The 24,429-nt window shown below is 34.0% G+C and overlaps 11 protein-coding genes across 11 annotated transcripts; 6 read left to right on the top strand and 5 right to left on the bottom strand.

The window, feature by feature from the left end:
- Positions 1-106: 106 nt before the first annotated feature.
- On the top strand, positions 107-1,128 carry BX664DRAFT_93567 (uncharacterized protein). The gene is made up of 2 exons (XM_051549799.1): positions 107-979; positions 1,088-1,128. The coding sequence occupies exon 1, from the start codon at positions 149-151 to the stop codon at positions 761-763; it is 615 nt and encodes a 204-aa protein (XP_051401187.1). The 5' UTR covers positions 107-148; the 3' UTR covers positions 764-979; positions 1,088-1,128.
- BX664DRAFT_328015 (uncharacterized protein) lies at positions 785-2,010 on the top strand. The gene is made up of 5 exons (XM_051544529.1): positions 785-979; positions 1,088-1,195; positions 1,279-1,463; positions 1,534-1,599; positions 1,673-2,010. Exons 1-5 carry the CDS (start codon positions 913-915, stop codon positions 1,976-1,978), a joined length of 732 nt encoding a protein of 243 aa, XP_051401186.1. The 5' UTR covers positions 785-912; the 3' UTR covers positions 1,979-2,010.
- A 1,588-nt stretch (positions 2,011-3,598) lies between these two features.
- BX664DRAFT_348000 (uncharacterized protein) lies at positions 3,599-4,784 on the top strand (the record flags this gene model as incomplete). The annotated part of the gene is made up of 8 exons (XM_051547564.1): positions 3,599-3,670; positions 3,763-4,014; positions 4,081-4,093; positions 4,174-4,223; positions 4,322-4,372; positions 4,461-4,511; positions 4,598-4,671; positions 4,739-4,784. The coding sequence occupies 8 exons, from the start codon at positions 3,599-3,601 to the stop codon at positions 4,782-4,784; spliced, it is 609 nt and encodes a 202-aa protein (XP_051401185.1).
- Positions 4,785-5,129: 345 nt separating this feature from the next.
- BX664DRAFT_327991 (uncharacterized protein) lies at positions 5,130-9,300 on the bottom strand. The gene is made up of 7 exons (XM_051544528.1): positions 9,181-9,300; positions 9,011-9,115; positions 8,660-8,902; positions 6,613-8,572; positions 6,088-6,539; positions 5,592-5,948; positions 5,130-5,515 (listed from the first exon to the last, which is right to left on the bottom strand). Exons 1-7 carry the CDS (start codon positions 9,193-9,195, stop codon positions 5,303-5,305), a joined length of 3,345 nt encoding a protein of 1,114 aa, XP_051401184.1. The 5' UTR covers positions 9,196-9,300; the 3' UTR covers positions 5,130-5,302.
- Positions 9,301-9,653: 353 nt separating this feature from the next.
- BX664DRAFT_327990 (26S proteasome non-ATPase regulatory subunit 9-like protein) lies at positions 9,654-10,428 on the bottom strand. Its single transcript, XM_051544527.1, has one exon. It carries the CDS (start codon positions 10,398-10,400, stop codon positions 9,750-9,752), a length of 651 nt encoding a protein of 216 aa, XP_051401183.1. The 5' UTR covers positions 10,401-10,428; the 3' UTR covers positions 9,654-9,749.
- Positions 10,429-10,997: 569 nt separating this feature from the next.
- BX664DRAFT_371553 (uncharacterized protein) lies at positions 10,998-12,052 on the top strand (the record flags this gene model as incomplete). Its single annotated transcript, XM_051548657.1, has 3 exons — positions 10,998-11,052; positions 11,123-11,241; positions 11,336-12,052. 3 exons carry the CDS (start codon positions 10,998-11,000, stop codon positions 11,975-11,977), a joined length of 816 nt encoding a protein of 271 aa, XP_051401182.1. The 3' UTR covers positions 11,978-12,052.
- A 106-nt stretch (positions 12,053-12,158) lies between these two features.
- On the bottom strand, positions 12,159-15,724 carry BX664DRAFT_277197 (PMCA-type calcium-translocating P-type ATPase). Its single transcript, XM_051541356.1, has 3 exons — positions 15,375-15,724; positions 15,190-15,283; positions 12,159-15,086 (listed from the first exon to the last, which is right to left on the bottom strand). Exons 1-3 carry the CDS (start codon positions 15,700-15,702, stop codon positions 12,248-12,250), a joined length of 3,261 nt encoding a protein of 1,086 aa, XP_051401181.1. The 5' UTR covers positions 15,703-15,724; the 3' UTR covers positions 12,159-12,247.
- Positions 15,725-15,951: 227 nt separating this feature from the next.
- Positions 15,952-18,951, bottom strand: BX664DRAFT_327984 (uncharacterized protein). Its single transcript, XM_051544526.1, has 11 exons — positions 18,729-18,951; positions 18,586-18,652; positions 18,302-18,519; positions 18,064-18,245; positions 17,886-18,002; positions 17,745-17,797; positions 17,608-17,671; positions 17,356-17,537; positions 17,016-17,303; positions 16,596-16,942; positions 15,952-16,520 (listed from the first exon to the last, which is right to left on the bottom strand). The coding sequence occupies exons 1-11, from the start codon at positions 18,806-18,808 to the stop codon at positions 16,175-16,177; spliced, it is 1,944 nt and encodes a 647-aa protein (XP_051401180.1). The 5' UTR covers positions 18,809-18,951; the 3' UTR covers positions 15,952-16,174.
- Positions 18,952-19,808: 857 nt separating this feature from the next.
- BX664DRAFT_327983 (uncharacterized protein) lies at positions 19,809-21,143 on the top strand. Its single transcript, XM_051544525.1, has 3 exons — positions 19,809-20,283; positions 20,359-20,810; positions 20,908-21,143. The coding sequence occupies exons 1-3, from the start codon at positions 19,874-19,876 to the stop codon at positions 21,063-21,065; spliced, it is 1,020 nt and encodes a 339-aa protein (XP_051401179.1). The 5' UTR covers positions 19,809-19,873; the 3' UTR covers positions 21,066-21,143.
- A 360-nt stretch (positions 21,144-21,503) lies between these two features.
- BX664DRAFT_327982 (uncharacterized protein) lies at positions 21,504-23,002 on the top strand. The gene is made up of 4 exons (XM_051544524.1): positions 21,504-21,604; positions 21,726-21,800; positions 21,868-22,037; positions 22,111-23,002. The coding sequence occupies exons 1-4, from the start codon at positions 21,538-21,540 to the stop codon at positions 22,963-22,965; spliced, it is 1,167 nt and encodes a 388-aa protein (XP_051401178.1). The 5' UTR covers positions 21,504-21,537; the 3' UTR covers positions 22,966-23,002.
- A 27-nt stretch (positions 23,003-23,029) lies between these two features.
- On the bottom strand, positions 23,030-24,403 carry BX664DRAFT_277187 (uncharacterized protein). The gene is made up of 5 exons (XM_051541355.1): positions 24,336-24,403; positions 24,141-24,278; positions 23,741-24,066; positions 23,643-23,679; positions 23,030-23,555 (listed from the first exon to the last, which is right to left on the bottom strand). Exons 1-5 carry the CDS (start codon positions 24,346-24,348, stop codon positions 23,101-23,103), a joined length of 969 nt encoding a protein of 322 aa, XP_051401177.1. The 5' UTR covers positions 24,349-24,403; the 3' UTR covers positions 23,030-23,100.
- Between the last annotated feature and the right edge of the window lie 26 nt (positions 24,404-24,429).

Genomic DNA, 24,429 nt, shown 5'->3' with positions numbered 1-24,429 from the left:
ATGAATTTCTATTTTATAGTAAGTGCTGTTAGAGTCAAAATTGAAATCTCCTTAGTATCTATTTATGTTGATGTGATCTATTTATGGACGTTTGTTGTACCTTTTTTTTTTTTCTTCTTTTCGTTTCTTTTTTTTTTTAAATTTATTGATGACGATTATAAAACGATGGCAAGTGGAAGATACCGTTCCAATAAAAAAGAAAGAATTGCAACAATCAGCGTATCATGACATTCACTATGGAGAGCATCATGAGAACGATTATGCTACTGAGAAGGAAGACAACGGACCTCCTTTGATCATCATTTTAAGCAGTGTGTTTGGTACTGTATTGATCTTTCTTTTACTTGGATTTGCATTATGGAGAAGAAGAAAGAAAAAAAGATCATCATCACCAATCCATCATGATCATCGTGACAGTGCCATGGATGATACACCGTCCTCTATGGTTGTAGAATGTGTCGAGCAACCTCCTGAGAAAAAACAACAATCAGGCGGGCAACAAGACGATCAGCATAAAGTGGAGAATCGCGCCTGGATATCTGATCACCCATCTTCCACCACCTTTTTGTTTAACTCTCCTGCTCAAACATCATCATCATCGCCTTTTCCTTCCTCCACACCATCTTCACCTTATGATTCCAATTTAAATCTCTCCATGATCTCTCCTACGCAAGTGATAGACCATCTAGGCGAATCATCCGATATTGTCTCTTTTGAATACCCTTCATGGAATAGAAATAGTCGATTTCAAGAGTTTTTTTAATTCCCTTTATTTATTTATTTATTTATTTTTTTTAAAAAAAAAAAAAAGAATCACGCTTGTAATTTTATTTTTCTATTTTGTCATCTGGGTTTCAATATGGGGCACTTCTTTGTGTTCCTGTATTCTTTGTTGTCTTTCTTTGCTACACCATGAATCTCATTACTTGTCAACATATTAAAGAATTCCAAACTCAAGGATATACAATACTGCGAGAAGGTTAAAAAAAAAAAGGAGAAGGAAAAAAAAAAGTGAAGACGGTTATAGGTTGTTAACGAAACTCAATTCTTTCCTTTTTTTTTTTTTTTTTTCATTTGTCTTGAATAGCCTTATCACCGTCTGAATTGAATATGCTACACGATGAAGCTGATATGTTATCTAACTATCTCATGTCAGAAGGAATTGATCTTTTACGGGAATTAGGTGGTATTATTGGTAAAATAATAATAATAATAATAAAAAAACATAGATGGGATATAATGAACAACGAATCAATGTTTTTTATAATTATCTTTTAGAACCTTTAGAATGTGGCTACTTGGATCCTTCTGATACTAAATATAAAACAAACCAAGCAGCTTATTGTGAACGACGTGACCAGCTTACTCCAGGTGTTGCAGGATTTTTGACAACCAGTGTCGGACAATGGGCAGCTTCTCTTTTGTATGGTACCACCATCAATAAAGATCAACCAATTTATCTTGTATGTATCATATCAATCAAATCGATATATAACATATTAACATTTTTTTTTTTTTGTTGATTTATTTTAGTTGAATGAACAATATATTATCAAACCGCCTAATACCAAATCAATCTCTGCTTTTGCTTGGCATCGTGCAAGTTTCTTTCCTATTCCTTCTCTTTCAATCACTCATGCTATTTTTTTTTTTTTTTTTTTTTGTATATTAGGATTCAGATTATTACAAAGATACATCATTGCGAAATGAAATCACGGTTGCTTGTTGGATGGCTTTGGATGAAGTTAATGAAGAAAATGGGACTCTGATGATTGGTTCTACAGTAGAAAAAGTGCAAGAGATCATCCAACTCCCTGCTGGAAGTATCGTATTTATGTCAAGTCATCTTTTACACAAGAGTACAGGAAATGCTTCGTCACGTTTTCGTCGTGCTTTTATGCCTCAATATGCAAAACGCTCCATGCTTGATCCCGACTCTGGTTTACCAATTGCTTTAGCTATTCCTTTATCACCCTGATCATAGGTTTATACTTTAGATTTATTCTGTTTAGTCTTTTTTTTTTTTTTTTTTTTTTTGATCAATCAATAAAAAGTGTACAATCAACTGTGGATACCATATCGAATCAATTGAATGTGGTTACAGCAAGATCAAACTGGATAGGTACACAATAGGATCTACCAAATGCTTTTTTACGAATGAATCAAGAAAAAAGTAGATATGATCTTTCTTTTTTATTGGCATATAAACGATCATCAATCTAAAATAAACACTATGGGAAAAGCAATATCAGATTTCCGAAATAAATATCAGATTTCCGACATTTTATGAAATCCTTTTCGTATTTCCTGAATTAATTTAGTATTCTTCTTAAATGAATTTCGTTTAATTTCGTTTTCTAATTTTTTTCTAAACTGATTCCGGAAACATTTCATTTCAAAATGAAATCAATGTCGTAAATCCGAAATGAGTTTCGTGTCGTAAAATCAATTCCGGAAATATGAATTTCATTTTATTTTACAAGAATCAATGTCGGATTTCCTAAATTGATTTCATTTTGAAATGAAATGGAACTCGTTATAATGAAATGAATTTCGTCCGAAGTCAACCTTTTTTTTTTAAAAAAAAAGAAACAAGTTTATTGTAATAAAAAAATAAAAATAAAAAATCCTAAACCAAACCTATGTTTTTGGGACTCGTATCCTTTTCGCAGATCCCTTCACTATGGGAAAAAGATCTAAAATAAATTTGAATTGGATTCCGTAAAAATGAAATGCATTTCAGGTACAAAATCAAAGAGAAAAAAAAAATGGTAAAGTCGATTCAAAGTCAGTCATTAGCATAAAGGGAAAATCCACCGTATTTCCTTTTTCTTCGCTTTTCTTTCTTGTTTAATTCACTTTTTTTTTAACATGACAAACTGTAGCTCATTCTGTGCCCTCCATATTCCCACAAGCATTATCAAGCCAAATATTGGTTGAAGAACACTTTGGATACCATTACCGTTTAGTAATGAATTAAATGAATTGGTGCGATTCCTGATAGAAGAAGTGGTAGAAATCACAAATACATCTTGAAACAACAAGTACAAGAGGTGGCTCATCTTATTTCTTTTTTCTATTTAGTTAGACTCTCTTTTTCTCTCCCTTTCTCTCATTTGTCTCTCATTGTAATGGTATTTTTCATCAAATCTCTTATCTACGTAATTGGTCTTTCTCTCTACTTTATCTGTCTTCCAACTTGGTACTTTCTTCTCTATCCTTTTTTTTTTTCTTCTCTTGGTTGGACTCTCTTGCACTGATCTCTCTCATTCTGGTGGTGTCTTCCTCAATATCTGTTTTCATACTTGGTTAGCCTTTTTTTCCTTTCTCTCATCTGCCTCTTATTGTAATGATGTTTTCATCAATATTTCTTTCACAGGTGGTTGAACCCTCTATTCCTCTTATCTGTCTCTACTGTGGTTGGTGATTTCTTCAAGATCTTTTTCCTGCATTGTTGGTCTTTGCCCTTTGTTTTTTCCCGCTTGATATGGTGTCTCCCTATTATCATTCTCTCTCGTGGTCTTAGGCTACTACTCCTGTTCCTTTGGTTATCTCCATTCTCTTTGACAAAAAGTCAACAAATTATACTATATGTAAAATGCTTTTGGTTATCTCTTTGGTGCTGGTTTTTATGATTGTTACATCAATATTGGAACCTGATGTAGCCAAGGTAATATGTATATATAAAAGAAAAAAAAAGTGAATAAGATCGATGGATTTCTACTCACTGTGTTTATTTTTTTTTTATCTGTTAGGTTTCAGGATAGCGGTCTATACAATCAAATGTTGAATGGTCATCATTATTTTATACTTAGCTTTTGGTCAGACGAAGATCATGGTGTATTGATCTTTGTTTGTTTACTGGCAATGGACTTGGTCGAGGATGATCAGTCTCTAGAATCGTTTATGAATCTAGTGACTGAATTTTGTGCTCAAGTAGGTGGAGGGCAAAATGCAACACGTAGGAAATTCAGTTATTGTCTGTTGATCGTGTTGTTTCATGCTGGAGTCCTTGTAAGTCCTGACATTTGCGGTATTTGGTTTGGAAAAATTATTGAGGATCATATCAATGACTGATAGTGGAGCGCTATACGTAAGACGATACAACTATCTTTCTTGATGATCTGAAATTGTCTGATATCTGCATTTGGCAAGCCTTTATTTCTCTCCGAGCCAACTGTTATGATGATATTGGGTTTACAGGTGGTACAAAACATTCGATGGTGTAGCCAAGGTAACTTGTACATAGAAAAAGAAAAGAAAAAGAAATTACATTGATGGATTACTACTCATTTTGCTGATTTTATTTGTAGCTTGCTAGATTCTCGTCTATACAATAAAGGTGATGCAAACATTCGATGGTGCAGCCAAGGTAACATTTATATAGAAAAAGAAAAGAAAAAGAGACAAACATTGATGTATTACTACTCATTTTGGCGATTTTATTTGTAGCTTGCTAGATTATCGTCTATATAATAATGGTGATACAAGCATCCAATGATATAGCCAAGGTAACATTTATATAGAAAAAAAGAAAAGAAAAGAGAGTGATGTTGATGGATTATGATGGATTACTATTTGTTAATTTTATCTGTAGGTTGCAAACTATACAATCAAGCCAAGATCGACTCCCTTCTTCGCCGGAATGACTCTGTTAGACTGCCAATTGAAGTATCCATATCAAATAAAATAGTTATATCCAAAGTGGAAGTCATGATCATTATCTTGGAGGTGTTAGTCCTGGTCGTACTGGTGAACGTTATCCTTGTAGTATAGTTATGTAGTATAGTTATGTAGTATAGTTATGTATTATATTTATATCAATGAAATAAAGTCTCTTTCGTGTCTATAATGACCGATGGCTGTATATTGTATTCAGAAATGAAGTTCGGTTTTCTGGAATCAATGATGAAAATACTAAATGAATTTCGGAAATCCGACATTCATTTCGTTTTTTTCCGAAATTCGCATTTAATTTACTGTGAAAGCGACGTAATGTATTTCAGAAAAATCAGAAATCAAGGACGTCTGTACTAAATCGAGTCAGGAAAAAAAATAAACGTATTCAGGAAAAATAAAATTTATTTCAGATCTTTTCCCATAGTGAAATAAATACAATTGTCTTTTTTTTTTTTTTTGATTGTGATATTCTTTATTGTATGGAAAATACAAGATGTGTAAAAATTCAATGAAGTATAGCAAAACAGATGGAAGGATGACAGAGAAAATGAATTGAATGCATGTAGATGTATGTATAAAAAAAGTGAAGAATGAAGAAAAGAAAAAAAAGAAGAAGAGATATCTAACTATTGAAAGAAAAAGTGTCATCTAGTTTCAGTTTATAGATGCGAAAAGGTATCGGCTTATTGGATTTATCCCAGGATGGAGAATAAGAAGATGTAGGACCCACTAATATGACTGGATGATCGGATTGTCGCTTATTGTTGATGATGCATTGAGTAGAGTCATATAAACGTCGGATAGTTGGTGAATGTATTACTTGGACAAGAGTGGCCTATCAAAAATAAAAGTAGGAAATTAATAAAAAAAAAAAAAAGTTCACCAATTGCAATCATCTCCACCCATCTTACCGATTCAACATTCCATATTTCTATCATGGAAAGACCAAATGCTATCAAATAAGGATATACCATGGATACAGATGATATGCGTAATTCAAAATCAAATGACTGTAGCTTCTTGGGCACTGTTGTTGTTGTTGGAAGGTAAACGGGTCGGACGCCTATTGAAGTAACTACTAAGCCGTGGTCATTTGAGAGCGGAAGATAACTGATACAAGGAGATTCGAATAGACGCTGCCAATGTACGGTGGTTTCCCTTTTTCGACTTGGTACAATACTTTCTACACCATATTTATTGGATTGAACATATATCGTATTGTTGTGGAGATATATATTATTGGCATCCTTCAAACAGACAGTATATTCCTATTTTTTTTTTTTTTTTTTTTTTTAGTAATTCAAAAAAAAAAAAGTCGATTAATGAATAATAATAATAATAATAGTAATAAAAATATTTAAGTATCCATATATGCCGAATGTTCCCACTCGCTTTCCCGCCAGTTACCTTAACTTTCTTGAACCATGGAGATTGTGATTTGGGTATAGCTACCACAGCCAAAATATGAGATCCATATCGAGTCAAATAGACTAATACTGATTGTTGGTAGAGACGTCCAACACAGATAGAAATCACACTGTCCCGTTTGACAATAGACCATTTATTTTGATTCGTCAATGGATCCTTCAATTTCCTACTTTGAGATAAATTATCATCTGTTTCTCCAAGTAAACGATATGTTGCTAGGGTGTATTTTTGCTTTGGGTTATAAATCATTGCCACCAACATATCCTCAATCAATACCAATCCATGACAAGCCTGCGTAGGAATAATCTGAGTGAATCTATTTTGCTGTCGTTTGTCGATCATATCATTTTCGTCCTCCAAATGATGTTGAGGTCCAATCCAAACCCCATCCTGTGTTCCAAGTGCTATCATATCTTCGCCTAGAGTTGTTTCTATTAACACACAAATAAATAAATAAATAAATAAAAGTTTGATCAATTAAATACACACATGTTTTTACTTTACCATAATGTAGGGCACAGTGGATTTGCATTTGATTTAAACCTTCCTCTGGATCGGATCTTATTCGGGATGGCAGTGATGTTGATAAAGACGGTGGCATCGATGCTGCTGGGATAGGTGACCAAGCAGATGAAGATAGTCTCTTGAAGGATGGCCAGTCATCTTGTCGTTGTTGCTGAGTAGTTGGTGTCATCTTTCGTAAAACTAAGCCAGATGGTTCCCAAATCGGACAGAGTGAACACAATGATTGTAATGTGACCAGACGTTGTTCAATGACATCTCTCCAAGCTTGACATTCCAAATTATCATCAAATTCTAGACGATAAGGTGATCCTATCCATCCTGCGTGACTAAACCTAAGACATGGTGAATTGTTATCAACATTTTCTAATGGTGATGGTGTACTGATAAGGATATTCGATGATGAGGATGACGATTGAGAAGGATCATGTTGCCCAGTGATACCACATGCTGATGATGTTGACGAATATGATGACGATGATGATGGTGTTGATTGTTGGTTATCATCAATAGGTGTCAAAGGAGAGATGCTAATTCTTTTATTTTTAATTGTACCGCGAGTGTTTGATGTAGCTGTCTTCGATGCTCCATTTGTAGCCATTGTCGGTTCACGTGTGATAAGCGAAAGTTCTGGTACAGATTGCCGCCGATTCAGTTGATTTTGTGCTGAGAAAGATGAATATGCTGTCGAAGATGCTTGAGTATAGACTGAGCTGGATGACCATCGGTTGGTACGTAAACGTTGTCGTATTCGCGAGTTTCCAGATGGACAAGTGTTTGGAAGTGCAACTGTAGGCGTACTTTTGCTGCTAGCCAAATTACCGATAGGAGGAGAAGATGAAAAAGAACCGGAAGGACTCTTACGTAATGTTGACCAAATAGTTGATGATTTAGCGGATAGTTTTGAAGAGAGGTGGCGAGAAATGCGATGAATCAAAGGTGATGATGAATTGTAATTATTATGTTGATCATCGTCCATCCAGATAAAGGCTGCTAATGGGATAGGTTTGACCAACAAGGAGTATTCTTCCATATCGTCGACCATCCTTTCTTGAGCGATAAAAAGCATATGATCAAAAAGAAAGATGTGACATTGTACCATATTGGGAGTAGTAGGAATAGGAGTTCCCGAGGATCGTCGTAGCCAAGCTTTTCCTTCACGTAATAATTTTGCATCATCCGGAAACATCCATTGGTGAGAGGTTAGAGTCGACATTTCAGGAGAGGAAGAGAAAGAGGAAAGTGAATGAGCCAGGGAAGCAGATATGTGATCTCGCCTTGCATCATTTCCAGCATGGGTAGCAGCTTGATTCATCCGAGAAAGTAGATCTTGTAACATAATAACACATTGATGAAGAATAGATTTATCTTCAGAAGCAATTGCTGTTCTTTTCGCTAAAGCTTCCACAAGCATCCGATATTTCCCAATCCATAAAGTTGGTGCAGACAAAAAATGACCTAGATCTAAACGTCTTGTACGAGGTTGACAGTTCTGAGTATCCAAAAATTGAGCAAACTGAGGATTTCGACGACGTTCCATACGTAAGGAATAAGATGATCGGATATGGTTGCCAGTATACTGAATATAAGGGTCGATTAATGCTTGGATATGTTGTTGAACGGTATATCCCACATTACCAAATAAAAGTTGATTCGATTTCTGACGCTGTTGTAAAAGTTCAGTACAAAAACGTTGATGAAGTTTGATGATCGACCGATAATTTCCAAATAAAAGTACGGAGAATGAGCTGCGAGTTGCTGATGGAATGCATGGTGACAAGGAAAGAGGTTTGGCATAAATTTCATCTAATACAAGTAGGTCGGCAAGATAACTTTGTTCCATGGAGAGTAAGTCAACAACAGCGGCTTGTCGTAAAAGTTCATGTCGATGAGTTTTTTGAAGAATCTGTTGAGGAATACGTTGTAACCAAGAATTTGTCGCCTAGCAGAAAGTCAGAGGAACATATAGTTAAGAAAGAGAGACTACAAATATAACTATATATATATATATATATATATATGGGCTTACATTGAAAAGGTCAAGGTCAGACGTCTGGTGAGGACAAGTAGGGGAATAACATGGACGACTATGATTGCATGTAGAGGAATAACAGTGAGAAATAGGGGTAAATATTCCACAAACGTTGGTCTGCAGGATTCGGTAATAAGCGGTTGAGGGAATGCGTTCAAGTAACCCAAGTCGAATAAAAGATGCCAGTAATTGTTCATGAACAAGACGAGAGTGACTTGATAACATAAAACCAATAACGTCCTAAGTCATACATACATAAAATAATAATAAAAAAAGAAAAAGGAACAAGTATAAGAAGACTATTTAATAAACTTTTTTTTTTTTTTTTTTTTTTTTTTTTTTTTTTACCAAAGCTTCCTGACGAGTAATATGAGTGTATGCGATGGCTTGTACAAAGATGATGGCCAAATTTGAAAGAAGTGGACCTGTAGGGCGTAACAATGTATTTCCATCCTAATATAAAAAATAAAAACGTGTTCATAGCCTTGTCATAAAAAAAATATTCTAGTTATTCATACGTTTCCCACTTCCATACTGTTCAAGGTAACAATGCTGGTAGATACAGTTCTTTTTATCCAAGAAAAAAAATAAAAAGAAAAAAGAAAAAGAAAAAGAAAAAAGAAAAAAGAAAAAAAAAAAAAAGAGAAAAGCTTGGTTTTCTCTTGTAAAGAAAGAGAAATAATAAAAAAAAAATTGTTGGAGCATATTTTAGACTCGTTGGAGAGAACCTTATTTTGATTTCTGGGTTTCTATATACCATGAGCCTCATATTTTTACTTTTTATTTTTTAATTATGTATTTCTCATAGTCTTCAAGTCATTAGACAATTGATAATTATTGATGCTTTTCTTGTTGTTGTTCTTGTTGGTGCGTTATAATCAATGAATTGGAAGTATGAAATTATATTAACGTTTTGGCATCACTAAGGATTGAAACGGAGTTGGATGATTCAATCTACTTTTGCAGCATTTTTTATGAGAGATCTACAAACTTAGTTCCAATAAATTCACAACAAAAAAATATATGTGAATGTTTTATTGATAAATGGCCAACTATACTAAACTACAACTACAACGATAAAACTAAACTATGCTGTATATGGTAAAATATGACATCCCAATGCCCCTCGACCACCCCATCCATTCCTTGGTGTCAACGTCAACGTCAGCGTGTCTTGACCTCGCATGATCTTGATTTCCAGAGGTTGATTCAAAGATGCTTGCACTACCGAAGTTAGAGAAGATAATTGTTGGAAGTTGGCATTTGTGATATTTCCAAATTGTACGAGAAGATCGTTAGAACGTAAACCAGCTTCTGAGGCAGGAGAATCAGGTGATACCGCATTAACTTTAGCGAAAGGATAAAGGGATGTTGCTGGATTAGTGCTATCATTGGTTGTTGCTGTTGATGGTTGTTGATTTTCTTGATCGTTCGTTCTTGGTTTACTGACTTGATGCAATTGATGTAAAACCGTTTCTATTTCAGCCATTACCTTTTTGTGATCGTTTCTTAAATGGTATACTTGGTTGCGTGTATGTCGCGCTGCTGCTACATCAATGTCAGACCGAGGATAACCTTGGCTATCAATCAAAGGTTCATCCATCCCAATACCTTGTGTTTGTAGTTCTTCTTCCAAGCCGCGTAGTCGAATGAGTAATTGATCTTGCTTTTGCATTAACTCTTGAGCTTCTTGTCTATATCGAGCTTCTTCTGGTGACATGTGAGTTGGGATACCCATTGTATTATTGTTGACTGTTAAAAAAAAAAAAAAAAAAAAGAAAGAAAGAAAGAAAGTAATAGAAAAAAGGACCTTCCATCAAAACCAATAACAGCAACAAAATTGAGACCCCGTCACCTTATTTGGAATACGATACCCACTGAATAGAAATAAAACGTTGAGCATGCATCTAATGTGCAGTATGTGCCATCCACACATATCATCGGAATAATCACCTTCATGAGAAACATACGACAGTATAGGAACCACCATATCAATCATTTATTATAGATGTTTAATCACTTACTACCGATTGTAAAATCAGCAAGGTCTCTTAAAAATAAATCACGCATTTAATCCTGGATTTACTTATTAGGCACATACCGCAAGAAACTGTTGTTATAAACGATGTTACCAGGTTGATCAAGTATTGGTAATTTCAAACTAGTTCAGATCAGTAAAAAGATCTTTCAATTTAATCCAACTAGAGGAACATACCTTTTCCATCGGGAATATTTGTTCACTATTGGTTTAAAAGCCTTGTCTTTTTTATTATTTCTATTTTCTTGATTGTAATATCATTTCTTTTTGATTCTTTATCATATAAATAAATATAAAATGAAAGGTTTATCTATCGCTACACTTACATTTGCTCTTGCTCTTGCCGCTTCTGGTAAACTTTTCCTTCTTTTTGAATAACAACGAGTTAAATCTTCCATACTTTTTTTTTTATTTTCTTGTAGCTGGTGATTCGAACAAAAACCGTGAAGTTGATTCATCAAATCATCCACCAGCACCAAGATCCATTGTTACTGTTTATACAACAGTAACTGGTACGTTGATGGTGAAAGATCCTGAATTTGTAAGATAAAAAAAAAAAAAAAGAATCCTGTACCAAAAAAGGAAATCTAAAGCCGATCTCTTTGATTTTTTTTTTTTTTTAAAAAAAAAAATAGGAAGCAAGCCCTGATTATGAAAACAAGAACAAGGTAGAACGAGAAAATGCCGAAAATGATCGAAAAAATGTGGAACCCAAAGAAACCAACAAGAAGACAGAAGAGGATGAAGAAAAATTTGAAGAAGACTTAGAAGAAGAAGAGGATGATGATGATGATGAATTGGAAGATGAAGATGGAAAGTTACCTCCTGGTAAAAAAGATCAGAAAGAAAATATCCCCAAGGAACAAAATGATATAATGAAAAAAGCCAAGGATAAGAAGAAGGATAAAAAGGATGAAGATGACGATGATGATGACAAGCAAAATACCGATGATGAGGAAATGGATGAGGATGATTTTGCTGCTAATGCCGCTACTACCTCCAGCTCCCCTGTCGCCGCCGTCACATCACCATCACCATCATCATCATTATCATCATCTACATCCGGAAATATTGCAAGCACTGTCCAATCTGCCGTTTCTTCTATCATTTCCAGTGCTTCTGGTATCGTCAACAAATCTTCTGGTTCCTCAGTTGCTGCATCTGCTAGCTCTGGTACGTCTACTGCCCATCCTACCACTAGTGCTGCCTCTACCATCAAAGTGGCTGGTTCTATGATGATGACAGTTATAGGATTCACAGCCTATTATCTCCTTTGATCAGATAAAACGTTGCACTCTCTCTCTCTCTATAGGTGTTATGACAAATCATCCAATAAAAAAAAATATTTCCGATAAAAGGACCCCATACACATATATCATTTTTTTTTTTTTAAAAAAAAAAAAAAAACTTTATTGTAAAATTGATAAAATAATAAATAGAAAAAAAAAATAATAATAATCATACAATAATAAAAACCGAATAATAAGCCGATCCCACTAAACAACCCTAACTATCCAATCATCTAAAAAATATACGTATAAAAGCCTTCATACAGTTGTCGAAGAAAGATCATCTCGATTTGATAGTGTTGCTGTTGTTGTTGTCATTGTTTTGGTTGGGTCATCATCATCTTCGTAGGATGGAAAAAGGGTATGCCAAAATCGATATCCACATTGTTGAAAGTGAGGTATTTTTGCCAAAGCACTAAAGAGCCAACCCACAGGAAGGGAGCAGAATCCAATAGATACAGTGACTATCCATTGCGTAGATGACAGAGGTGTTGTCTTGAAAGCAGATCCAGCAAAAATCACAATCATCACCTGTACAATAGTAATCAGGCTTTCAATAGCCAGAAAAAGCCAATCCCGTTCCAAATGACTGAATACGTTCAAAGTAGTTCCATACACACGTCGACAGTTGATAGCATTAAAGAATTGCATGAATACAAATGTATTAAAGACCAAAGTACGTATCACCAAATAATCATGTTTTTGAAGAGGATCCAATTCAAACCAAACAGGACTACGATACATAATAATCAATATAACACCAACTTGAAAAAAAGCTTGAGTTGCAATACGATACGCCATACCACCATCAATCGCCGGTGCTGTTTTTGGAATAGGTTGTCGATCCAAGAGAGCTGCTGTAGGTGGTTCCGTTGCCAATGCCAATGCCGCCAAAGTGTCCATGATAAGGTTGATCCATAATAACTGCACAGCACCGAGAATACTTTCAGATCTTTCCGACGTCACCGCACTAATCAATGCTAAAAGAACAGCTGCTACATTCACCGTAAGTTGGAAGGTCAAGAATTTACTTATACCATCATTAACCGATCGTCCCCATAATAGTGCCTTGAGAATCGAATTGAAGTTGTCGTCCATCAGAATAATATCGGAAGCTTCCTTTGCTACTTCACTGCCTGCCAAGTTCATACTGAATCCAACATCTGCTAGTTTGAGAGCCGGGCCATCATTGGTACCATCCCCTGTCATCGCCACTACTTGTCCTAGTTTTTGTAATCTTGCCACTACAGTCATCTTGTCATAAGGAGTAGATCTTGCCAGTACTTGTAACCGATGCACCACATCACATTGTTGTTCTTCAGTCATCCTTCGAAATTCAGCCCCGGTTAGTGCCACACCATCCACAGTCAATATTCCAGCATTGGTTGCAATTGCTTTGGCTGTATGTATGTTGTCACCTGTAATCATCCGTACAGAAACACCTGCGCGACGAAAAGCAATGACAGATTCTACTACACCTGGTCGAAGAGGATCTCGTATACCGACTATACCTAATAGTATCAGATGTTCGAACATTGGTGTCGTCCCTGTTATTGTTGTAGTTGAATCACTGACCAGTAGATCATAATCACTTGGTTTCATATCACGGAAAGCCAATGCAATTGTTCGTAAAGCTTGTTGAGCATATCTTTTGTTGATTTGTTCCCATATCATTCGATTTTCCGGTTCTAACAAATGAATTTGTCCTTCTTCATCCATATAATGTGTACATGTTTCCAAGATAGCTTCAGGTGCCCCTTTTACATGTAATCGATAAATAATGTCTTCCTTGTACTTGTTGTTTTCAAGAGAGTTGGATGGATTAGGTGCCGAATGTGGTGTAAGCTGAATAATACTGCTCATTGCTTTGTGTTGAGAAGAAAAAGGTTGTACTTTGATCATGATCGCATTATGTCGCCAATCTTCCACCGAGGATAGATCTTGCCATTGATCCACCATTTCCAATAAAGCACATTCCGTTTGAGATCCAATATATTGCCATTTTCCTTGATCGTCTTGATTTGGATATGCTGTCGAATTGATTGCAATACCTTCTTTGATGATTTGCCGTACTTGATCTGTAAATGGATAAAGATGATGTTGATTGAAAAGCGTAGGAGGTCTTTCATTGTCATTGCCGTCATTTTCATGGTTGTTGTTGTTGTTGTTGTTGTTGTTGTTGTTGTTGGTGTAGTTGTAGTTGTAGTTTTCATCATTCATATCGAAAGAAGCTTCACCAAAAGTGCCTTGTACAACAGTCATCTTATTGATCGTCAACGTACCTGTCTTGTCCGAACAAATAGCTGTAGCACTACCCATAGTTTCACATGCTGCCAATATTCGAACCAGATTGTTTTCCTTCAGCATATGTGTTGTTGCATAAGCCAAAGCCAAAGTCACTGCCATTGGTAAACCTTCTGGAACCGCCACCACAATGATCGTAATAGCTTCAATGATAGTACTTATAAGAAAGACAGCAATAGTACTATTATCCGGTAGAGAATGATCCCACCAGGCCATGATAAAGAACTTGATCACCAAAACAGAAAAAATCACAATAGCTGCTGCCAATCCAAACCAAGCGATTTGATTTGCTAATATACCAAGTTTTTGTTGTAATGGAGTCATAACTTGTTGTTGATGGTTTGCAGTTATCGTCATGACCAATATCTTGCCAAAAAAAGAGTTCACACCAACAGCTACTACAACCACACGTCCTACACCTTGAAGTACTTTTGAACCTGATATGATGAAACAATCACATTCAACAGAAGAAAGTCCTGGTTGGTTGTCACTATGCTTTTTCACCGTTTTTGATTCACCAGTAGAAGCAGATTCATCACAAGCCAAGTCATGACCATATAAATAGAGTCCATCAAACGGTACCACATCACCTGGTTCCAAGTCAACAATATCACCTACACAGAGTTGTTGTACATGAAGTCGTCGTACTCTTCCACCCCTTAAAACCTTGATATATTGATTTTGATGGTGCTTAGCATTGAGTTTTTTGAATTGAGATTCGCGTTGATAGTCATTGATGGCATTTGTTGATATAACTACTAACACTGCAACAATAATAGCTGTTCCCTCAACCCTTGGATAATAAATAATAAATAAAAAAAGAAAAAGATGGAAAGAAAAACAAAAAATTAAAAATTAGGTGAAGGGGACTCCTATTTTTTTTTTTTTTTTTTTACCATCCGACTTTAGGCTCATCAGGAGGATTTTGTTCAGTATGATCTTTCCATATACCAATACCCAAAGAGATAAAAGCAGCTATTGTCAGCATGACTGTTTCATTAGAAACAAATAAAAAAAAAATAAGAGTTTTATTAATCACTGTCCTTTTTTATCATTTATTCTTTTTCTTGTTGACACTTGCATAAAGTTTTATCATTGTAAGCAGACCATAATAATTCTAGGAAAGTTTTTGAAGGAGCATGAGGAAGAATATTTTCACCAAAGGCCCGTTTCCGACTTGCAAAGGGTAATTTTGAAGAATGAGTTACACCTTCATCAGGAGATAATCCAGTACGAGTATCCACTTTTAATCGATGACAAATACCTTTCACTCCTCCCATTTCAATTAACAAGTCTTTATCTTTTGATTCTACTAAACTTTCTAATGCTTCCGCTGTCACCCCAAATGTAATAGTGTCATAACTAGAACAATCAATATGTTCCAGTAATGGTTGCCTTTCGTTATTCATCTGCAGAACAAACGGGTTTTAGAAAAAAAAAAAAAAACTATACATGTATATATATATAAAAAAAAAAAAAAAAAGGTGGTGGAAGGGAAAAAAAAATGGGGGAAAAATAGGATAGAAATAGTAAAATAAGAAACTGGTTCCAAATTGACCATGCACTCGATTTGATTGGCCCACTCTCGATATATTCAACAACAGCAGCTCAAACATAAGGTCAAACAGAATTCAAACATATATGACACACATATGATTTTTTTTCTTTCATTTTCCTTAAATTTTTTATTTGATGATATAATACAAAAAAAAATATGATAATAAAAAATTTCAAAACTATTAATGTAAAAATATATATATATATAAAGACAATGACATAAAATAAAAAGTAAAGAGCAAAAATAAACAAAGAAATGAAATAACTACAAGTAAAAAGAAAAAAAAAAAAAGGAGGAGGGCAAATCTGATACTACAATAAAACTTAATCCATTTGTTCATCCAATAGATCCGCTAAATCATCTAGTTCAGTTGATCCATCATCGTCGCTGCTATCATCATCATCGTCATCACTATTATTATTGTTGTTACTGTACATCTTGTTACTGTTATCTCTATCATGATGATCATCATCTGCATCTACTGACTGTTCGTCGCCTGTTGAGTAACCTTCTTGATCCACATTTAATGATGATGATTTATCTATTGTGTTGGTATCATCCGTTGTATACAGTATTTTCCTTTTCTTGCTTGATGATATTGATTCTTCGTCCGATTCAGATTCATTCACTTCATCGTCATGGGATCGTTTTCCTAGTGTTTTAGAATGTCTATAAAACATTATCAAGAGATAAACAGTCAATAATAAATTAATAAATTAATTATATTCATATAATTTGTCTTACATGTTCATAATATCTTCATCTTCTTGATCTGATATGTCTTCTTCACTACTATCACTGAGGAATTCATTTACTTCGTCGTCAGCTTCATTCCAATCCACACCTTCTAAATCCAATTGATTATTGTCAAATGCACCATCTTCCAGATCTAAAGGGGTCGATTCAGGATTCGCTACATCATCATTTCCATTTAAGTTTCCAAGAGAAGAGGGAGGTTCATTTGAGGCATGACGGTATAAGGATTCATCTTGAGCACCTTCATGATTGATAGAATCAACCAACCAATTTGGATTGACAACACGGATATGGGGGAATAATTTGTTTGCTTCCATCATTTTTGAAGTACCAGCCTATAAAATAAAATAAAAATACGTATTATAGTTACAATTTTGTGTCATTTTTTTTTATTTTTATTTTCTTTACCTTTGCAGCAACCAAATGTGTGACTTTTGATGACAAGTTAAGATGACAAGTAGCCCCGTATGATTCTGCCGTCTTCCACCAATGAGATGATTTCGGATCAGCATCCAATTTGATCATACCAGAGAATACAATGTGAACATTTGCCAAAACATGCTTTCGGAAAGGATTGATAAAATCCACAATATTAGGTATTAATGTGAATGGATTGGTAGTAGGAGAGATGTCGCCTCTCTTTTGGATTTCACGATCATAAGCTTCATAAAAGTTTTTGTGCACTTGTGTCAGCATCTATTAAAACCAAGTTAGTATTTCCCATCATTTTGATTTTATTGTTTCTTACTTCAAGTTTATTATATAGAACTCTGTCATCATCTACTAAGACTGGTTGATGAGAAGCACCAAGTTCACGTTGTTTTTGAGCTAGCGGTCTTTCTTGTTGTTGTTGTTTGGCCAAAGCATCTTGTTCTCGTTTTTGTTCTTCCAATTCAGCTGATACCTCCTTTTCAATGTCTTCTTTCGTACCTATATCATATAATCAAATTTAAATTATATATTCTTTGTTTCTTTCCCTCTTTTTTTTTTATTTTCTTACTTGTGCCGTCAATCAAAGGTTGTTTTTCATTTTCCTCATCCTTTAATTGTTGTGCTAATGATTGCTATAGAAAAAAAAATATATACATATATATAGTTTAGTTCATTTCATTGAAAATGACGAGTTTCTTCTTTTACCTTTTTATTTGCAAAAGGAGAGTTAATATCACCAGTACCTTTGAAAAAGACATCTGTTAATAGAATAAAAAAAATCAGATCAGTTATTTTTTGATTAGTTTGAAAGTGGATTGTTATTATTATTATTATTATTAGACATACAAGGCTTAATATGCACCAAATGAGGAGAATAATCCCATACGTCTAAACGATCATCCACAATAGCAACCATAGATTTATCACTAGAGAATAATCGATCGAGTGATTTCTTCGTAGAGCCTAAAAACATAAAAAAAAAAATTTAGTTTCCACTACTAATCAAAATATAAACAAAACTTACTTCCATTTTCATATCGTGATTTCCGATCATTTTCATCACGAGACATAATACGATCTTGAAAAAGAGTATGATTCTTGTCAATTTCATTAACCACAGCATCAGCATATTGTCGAGTTCCCATAGTATATACATGTAATTCATATAATTTTGATAGTTTTGTCAAGAATTCGGAAGCACCAGGTCTAAAGAAAATAAAAGTTTGAGTAAAATCAATATAAAAGGAGTTTTGTTATATTACCTTAGTTTTAAATAATATACTAAAGGTGATTCGGGTAATTCAAATTGTCGTATATCTTTTGTTGCTTCATGATTTGCATTTGTTTCGTCGTCCATCCACTCTCGTACTGTAGGATCCCAAGTAGCATGTACAATAGTTTGATCTAAATCAACTACCAAGATAAGTTTACGTTCTTTCAGTAATCGTATTGCATCTTCTTGTTCTAATCGTTCAGCTTCCTAATAAACAATAAATATATATATAAGCATGTATACTTTTTTATCAAAGTAATAATGGTAACGTACCTTTTTAGAAACAGTCAAACCAGGTCGATTATGAGTGATATCTACTTGAGTTGTTTGATCTTCTGCACTGTATAATAAAATAAATAAATATTGAATAAAAAAGAAAAAAAAAAAAAGAAACATTTTCTTGAATAATGACTTACTGTTCCAAGTTCAATCCACAAAAGGCACACAGATTATTGAATTGTACTTCATGAGTGCAAGATTCTTGATTAATGTCCATAAGTCGTATAATGAGTGGAACTGTTAAGTTAAATATATTTTTTTCTTTGAAAAATACAATATATAATGGTTTCTTTTTTTTTTAAAAAAAAAAAAGAGAGAGAGTGATAGGTATAGAAGATTCACGATAATTAGAGGGTAAAGAGACAGTGAGAGAAGAGAAAAATAAAAAAAAAGACAAGGATTTTTTTTTTTTTTTTTTCATTGAGAGACTGCGCAGAATTTCAACACCGCTTATTCACTTATTGCCTTTCATCGTGTACATCTTTTTACTAGTTTTGAAATTATCATTTATATATATATTCAAGTTGTTTCTTTTTTATAAGATGATCCGTTAATAGTCATCAATATATTCTCTATATTAAATATTATAAACAACGTTCAACAAAAAGCCTCTTTTTTTTTTGGTGTGTTATTATCTGCATGAAGCTCAGCAGGAAAACATTATCAAATTATAAATCTTGATGGTTTTTTTTTTAGGCTTTATTAACTGCATTATTTTGTTTACTGTTTATTCAATAGACTGGGAACTTTCAAGGGATAGTCTAAGCAATGATGATATCGAATGATGTTCTGCAAGGTAATAATGAAGAATTTTTTAAAAGTAGTTGAAACAATGAGAAGATGATGATAATAAGAAAAAAAAAAAGGGGAATTTACTATATGAAGAAGGATGTACAAGTTGTCATGTTAATGATGACGCTCTTGCATGAATTTCTTCCTTGACCGTCGTAGTAACCGTAAAGTTGAAATGTACAATGATGAAACAAACTCTTTCTTTTTTTGATATGTATGTTGGAATGATTTGATATACTATTGGCGGATAAAGGTCTGCGCTGATGTGAGGGAAACAAATATGGCGATGGGTTGATCATGCGGTGAAACAAAGGAACGGATGAATGAAAAAAAAAAAAAAAAAAGTACGTGAACATCTGACATGATATCAAAAAGGTATATAAATCAAATCTTTCTCCTTTATTTATTTTCTCTCTCTCTTTTTTTTTTTTTTTTATACATATATTTCATTTTATCTACTTTATATATAAACAAATTTTTATCTACTCTAATGTTACTGATATCAAATGCTGATCAATATATTGGACATTGTATAACTTCACATCTCGCCTATGATCCAAATATTCGAAGCCAGCTACGAGTACTTTGTCAAAATTTGATTCCATGCAAACAGTTTATGAATCAAGATATTGATGTACATCAAGTAGATTATCATCATCCTCATCAACTCTCAGTGGCAATGCGAAATGTGGATCATTTAGTACTTGTGATTGGGGATAATAAAGATAGGGTAATCCATGCTAAAAGACTTTGTCAGGTGGCTCTTCGATCAGGTATCAAATCTATTATTCTTGTCTCTCATGTTGGCGCTCTGTGTTCTAACTTGACTTCATCATTGAGTGATTTTGCATTGGTTGAAAATGAAATTTATAATGCTGACTGTGCATGGACAATCCTCAGGTAAGTCCTTTTTTTTTTTTTTTTTATTTGTTTATCATTGATCATCTTTTTTTTTTTTTTGTTGTGTTTATATAGATGTGATTGGATTCAACAATACTTTCATCTATGGACTACTTATACTGAAAAAAATCGTAGTTTTCCTTTACCAATGGATGCAACTACTGAATTCTGTCCTATTGATATATTGGATGTGTGTGAATCAGTAGCTTCACTTTTATTACTACAACAAAAAAATAATATAACTAAGATTGTAGATGCATTGGATGATCAACACATTGGACAGGTATACACTTTGACTGGACCTCGGATGATCAATGGGAAAAAGCTGATGAAAAGCTTGATCAATGCCACTCACTATTCATCTTATCGTTTTCTTCAAGTACGACCCATGGATTTACAATATTATTTGAAATATTTACCAAAGGATATTTGGTTTGATGCTCGATTGAAAAGGGATCGTTATCGTATGCATTATGATGATTTCGGCTCTTATTCATATCGCAGTAATATATTTGGTCCTCCATCAGGTATATATATAGATAAACAAATCTCTTTTTTTTTTTTTATTATTATTATCGGGTCACTTATTCTATTTTTATTTTTATATTTTTTATTTTGAAATAGATTTACAAATACAAACATTTTTAGATTACTTCAATTGGATCTTCAATACATCAAGTAGTATTTGTATTCCTCATGTTCGTCTCCTTACTGGTAAAACACCTCGATCTCTGGATGCCTTCTTTAAGGAGAATGCCAATAGTTTCAAACCCAGAGTTTGAATATGATCATACTTCTTTACATATATATATATGATTGAATAATAAAGAAAAAAAAAATAAGAATATGATTAAATACAAGTTTTATTTTTTCCTTTTTTTTTTTTCTTTTTTGTTGTTGTTGTTATAACTGAACGCAGCTGATGATGGTTTGATCATGTGGTTTTTCGTTGGTTGGCATTCTGTCGTCAGGGCTAAGTCCAATATTTAGATTGATTGCGGAATCATCTGTTCTTTTTCATCAAAAGGCATACTATTACTATTCCTTTCAGTCCCTGCCTCGATAAATATGCAGGAACTAGACATTTCTATTATGGTTATTATTATTATTTTATTCGGATATGCTTGTACTTGTTTCCTCCTACTTCACAGAAACTCCGTCTTTTTTATGAGGTTGCTTTGATTTCTCACCTTTCTTTCTTTCTTTCTTTTCTTTTCTTTTTTTTTTTCTTTTTTTCTTTTATTTTCAAATATCATGTTCAATTCTGGAAATCATTTATGGTTATTCATTGGTGTTTTATCCATTATCGCCTATCCTTTATGTAAGTCTATCTTTTTTAGCAATGAACAAAAAAGAGAGTCCATGGGTTATGTTCTCTCAATTAAAAGGTAATATATACGTGTATTTATTTACTATTACTTTTTTGTTTCTCTTCTGTTTAGATCATCTTCATGGGTTAGCTGGAATAAATAAAGTAATACCATCCGTTGGACGCGATACCTGTGTGAAAATAGCCTGTAAGTAGTTAAAAGAATGCACGTGAAAATGGTACTCAACCGAAGTTTCATTCTTTATCTTTGATAGCACCTGAAAATTTTTCCTTCTGTGAAGATATTGTCCTTGGTAATGATGGTATAGCATATGCGTCTTGTGACCCTGCTCGTGCAAAAAGAAACAAGGTACTCGATTACAATTATTTTACTGAAGGTGAAGTTATTCCATCTGGTGATATTTGGCAAATCGATTATACAACGGTAAATATTTGAAAAATGTAAACATTGTCACGATTTTTATCCTTTTTTTTTTTTTTTTTTTTTTTAATCATAGACTCCTCCAAAAGTCAAAAGTATTGCTACAAATTCTCGACCAACTGACTTTCATCCTCTTGGCCTTGCTGTTGACCCTCAACGAAGATTTTTATTGGCCATCAATCTTCCATTTGAATCCGACAAATCTTTAATCGAAGTATTCACCATTCAAGAAGATGGTAGCTTGGTTCATCATCATACTATTCAACATGACAATATTTATACTCCCAATAGTCTTCATCTAGTGGATAATTCAGAATGGCAAGGCGCTGATGGTACTCCTTCCTTCTTTTTCTCCAATGACCATTACTTTGATACAAAATTTCTTAAATTGATCGAAAATACAGCCATCCTCCCGATTTCCAATGTGATGTTCTATGATGCTCGTTCCAAAAATGCTTATCCTGTGATTCATGGTCTTGCTTTTGCCAATGGTGTCAGTGGTGACAACTCTACACTCTTTGTATCTGAATGCAACAAACGTCGGGTACATCAGTATAACCTTACATTACGATCCAATGAAAAAGATATCAACAAGGCCGTTCACCTGGAATATGTTCAAAATGTGAATATTGATATGGCGGTGGATAATCTGGATTTTGATCCTTCTACTGGAAAATTGGTGGTCGCTGGACACCCAAAGGGTTTGGATTTTATGCAATATGCTGTAGCTCGTGACCGGTCAGATCCTTCTATTCCTAGAGCTGCTTCACAAGTGGTATCATGGACTCCTTCCCAAGGTGAAGTCAAGACTTTATTTAGTGATGATGGTCATTACTATGCTGCTTCTACAACTGGTGCTCTAGATGTTACTCGTCAAAAATTACTCATTAGTTCATTATATGATCATGGTATTCTAGTATGTGACGCATAGTTTAGTTTTAGATACAGTACACTTCCATTTATCTTTCGAAAATAAAATAAAAAATAAAAAAAAAAAATAAAAAGCTAGTCCATTTTTTTTATTGTTTTTCATATATATATATGGATGATCTAAACTATTCTACAGCTATATTTTCTGGGCAGAATCACTAACATCCAATAACAAATTGTCTATCAATCTTGTCTTTCCTACAAAAACGGCAGTACTGACAATACATCCTTCTTGCTGATCAATGGTTCCCGATATCGTTGATAAATCTTCTGGTGAGTTGATGCTGAGATAATCCAATTTGACTTCCCAATCCAAATTTTCCTTTTGTACTTGTTGTCTAGCTTGTTCAATGAGGGCAGCTCCGGCATCAATCAACGATGGTGCATGATGTTGTCCGCTATGGTATAATGATTCAATGGTGGATAAAGCTTTGTGGACGACAAGTGCATATTTTCTTTGATCAGGAGTTAGGTAAGCATTTCTTGATGACATGGCCAATCCATCCTTTTCTCGTACTGTTGGACAAATATTCATCTTGACTGGAAAATGAAGATCACGAATCATGGCCTTAATCACTGCACATTGTTGTACTATCATTCAAAGAAATATGATTAGTTCTTTTATTATATCTCTTTTTTTTTTTTTAAAAAAAAAAAAAAAAAAGGTATCTATTTTACCATCCTTTTGACCAAAGAAGACTTGTTCTGGTTGTACCTATGTTAAATGAATATCATTATTTAGTGTGCCTTAATAAGACATAAAAAAAAACACTTACAATATTTAAAAACTTGGAAACAACTGTTGCCACACCACGAAAGAAATGAGGACGAGTGATACCTTCCAATTGATGAGACAGACCCTTGACCTCTACAAACGTTCCTTTTTGTTTTGACACATCCAACTCAATCCCTCCAGGGTACATTTCCTTGACCGAAGGTACTAACACAGCAGAAGTAATCCCGGGTCCCAAAGCAGCTAATTGATCCAAATCGTTTTGAAGAGTACGAGGGTAAGTGGCTAAATCTTCAGTTGGAGAAAACTGTGCTGGATTCACAAAAATAGTAAGAGCTACATGATCACATTTGTCTTTGGCTGATGTCACTATATCAATATTGTTATTTTTTTTAAACTGTTTCTTTAATAAGGTAATGTAATAGATATGATATTATTCTTACCTAGTGCAAGATGTCCTTTATGTAAGGCTCCCATAGTAGGCACATAACCCAATGTTTGGCGATCTAATAGGAGTTGTCTTCTCCAAGCTCGGAAGTCAGCGATCTTATTGAAAAGTCGAATACCAGGAGGGATTTTAACTATAGTATTAAAGTTACTTAATATTATCCTTTTTATTACTAGTATATGATCCTTACTATTGGCAAACATGAGTTGTGTAAACAAAGCAAATATGAATAAAAGAAAAAGCAAAAAAAGAATGAAGAAGGCGGAATGTCAAAAAAAAATTGG

This window comes from Halteromyces radiatus (assembly GCF_025201355.1).
Source record: "Halteromyces radiatus strain CBS 162.75 chromosome Unknown BX664scaffold_3, whole genome shotgun sequence".
Taxonomy (NCBI): Eukaryota; Fungi; Mucoromycota; class Mucoromycetes; order Mucorales; family Cunninghamellaceae; genus Halteromyces; species Halteromyces radiatus.
The sequence above is the reverse complement of the archived record's forward strand: the minus strand, read 5'-3'. Positions and strand labels throughout refer to the sequence as shown.

Bases quoted from the DNA above. Each gene is read 5' to 3' on its own strand.
- BX664DRAFT_327991 (XM_051544528.1), bottom strand. The intron at 8,573-8,659 runs GTAAGCCCATAT...ACTTTCTGCTAG, and splicing joins CTGACCTTGACCTTTTCAAT to GCGACAAATTCTTGGTTACA. The intron at 5,949-6,087 runs GTAACTGGCGGG...AAAAAAAAATAG, and splicing joins CATGGTTCAAGAAAGTTAAG to GAATATACTGTCTGTTTGAA.
- BX664DRAFT_327983 (XM_051544525.1), top strand. From the start codon at position 19,874: ATGTTACTGATATCAAATGCTGATCAATATATTGGACATTGTATAACT. The intron at 20,284-20,358 runs GTAAGTCCTTTT...GTGTTTATATAG, and splicing joins TGTGCATGGACAATCCTCAG to ATGTGATTGGATTCAACAAT. The intron at 20,811-20,907 runs GTATATATATAG...ATTTTGAAATAG, and splicing joins TATATTTGGTCCTCCATCAG to ATTTACAAATACAAACATTT.
- BX664DRAFT_327990 (XM_051544527.1), bottom strand. From the start codon at position 10,400: ATGGGTATCCCAACTCACATGTCACCAGAAGAAGCTCGATATAGACAA.
- BX664DRAFT_277187 (XM_051541355.1), bottom strand. The intron at 24,067-24,140 runs GTAAGAATAATA...ATATTGATATAG, and splicing joins TAAAGGACATCTTGCACTAG to TGACATCAGCCAAAGACAAA. The intron at 23,556-23,642 runs GTAAAATAGATA...TTTGAATGATAG, and splicing joins CTTCTTTGGTCAAAAGGATG to TACAACAATGTGCAGTGATT.
- BX664DRAFT_327984 (XM_051544526.1), bottom strand. From the start codon at position 18,808: ATGGACATTAATCAAGAATCTTGCACTCATGAAGTACAATTCAATAAT. The intron at 18,653-18,728 runs GTAAGTCATTAT...TTTATTATACAG, and splicing joins TGTGGATTGAACTTGGAACA to TGCAGAAGATCAAACAACTC. The intron at 18,520-18,585 runs GTACGTTACCAT...ATTGTTTATTAG, and splicing joins GTTTGACTGTTTCTAAAAAG to GAAGCTGAACGATTAGAACA.
- BX664DRAFT_93567 (XM_051549799.1), top strand. From the start codon at position 149: ATGACGATTATAAAACGATGGCAAGTGGAAGATACCGTTCCAATAAAA.
- BX664DRAFT_327982 (XM_051544524.1), top strand. From the start codon at position 21,538: ATGTTCAATTCTGGAAATCATTTATGGTTATTCATTGGTGTTTTATCC. The intron at 21,605-21,725 runs GTAAGTCTATCT...TCTTCTGTTTAG, and splicing joins CATTATCGCCTATCCTTTAT to ATCATCTTCATGGGTTAGCT. The intron at 21,801-21,867 runs GTAAGTAGTTAA...TATCTTTGATAG, and splicing joins TACCTGTGTGAAAATAGCCT to CACCTGAAAATTTTTCCTTC.
- BX664DRAFT_328015 (XM_051544529.1), top strand. From the start codon at position 913: ATGAATCTCATTACTTGTCAACATATTAAAGAATTCCAAACTCAAGGA. The intron at 1,464-1,533 runs GTATGTATCATA...GATTTATTTTAG, and splicing joins AAGATCAACCAATTTATCTT to TTGAATGAACAATATATTAT. The intron at 1,600-1,672 runs GCAAGTTTCTTT...TTTGTATATTAG, and splicing joins CTGCTTTTGCTTGGCATCGT to GATTCAGATTATTACAAAGA.
- BX664DRAFT_277197 (XM_051541356.1), bottom strand. From the start codon at position 15,702: ATGAATAACGAAAGGCAACCATTACTGGAACATATTGATTGTTCTAGT. The intron at 15,284-15,374 runs GCAAGTGTCAAC...CTAATGAAACAG, and splicing joins TTACAATGATAAAACTTTAT to TCATGCTGACAATAGCTGCT. The intron at 15,087-15,189 runs GTAAAAAAAAAA...TTATTATCCAAG, and splicing joins GATGAGCCTAAAGTCGGATG to GGTTGAGGGAACAGCTATTA.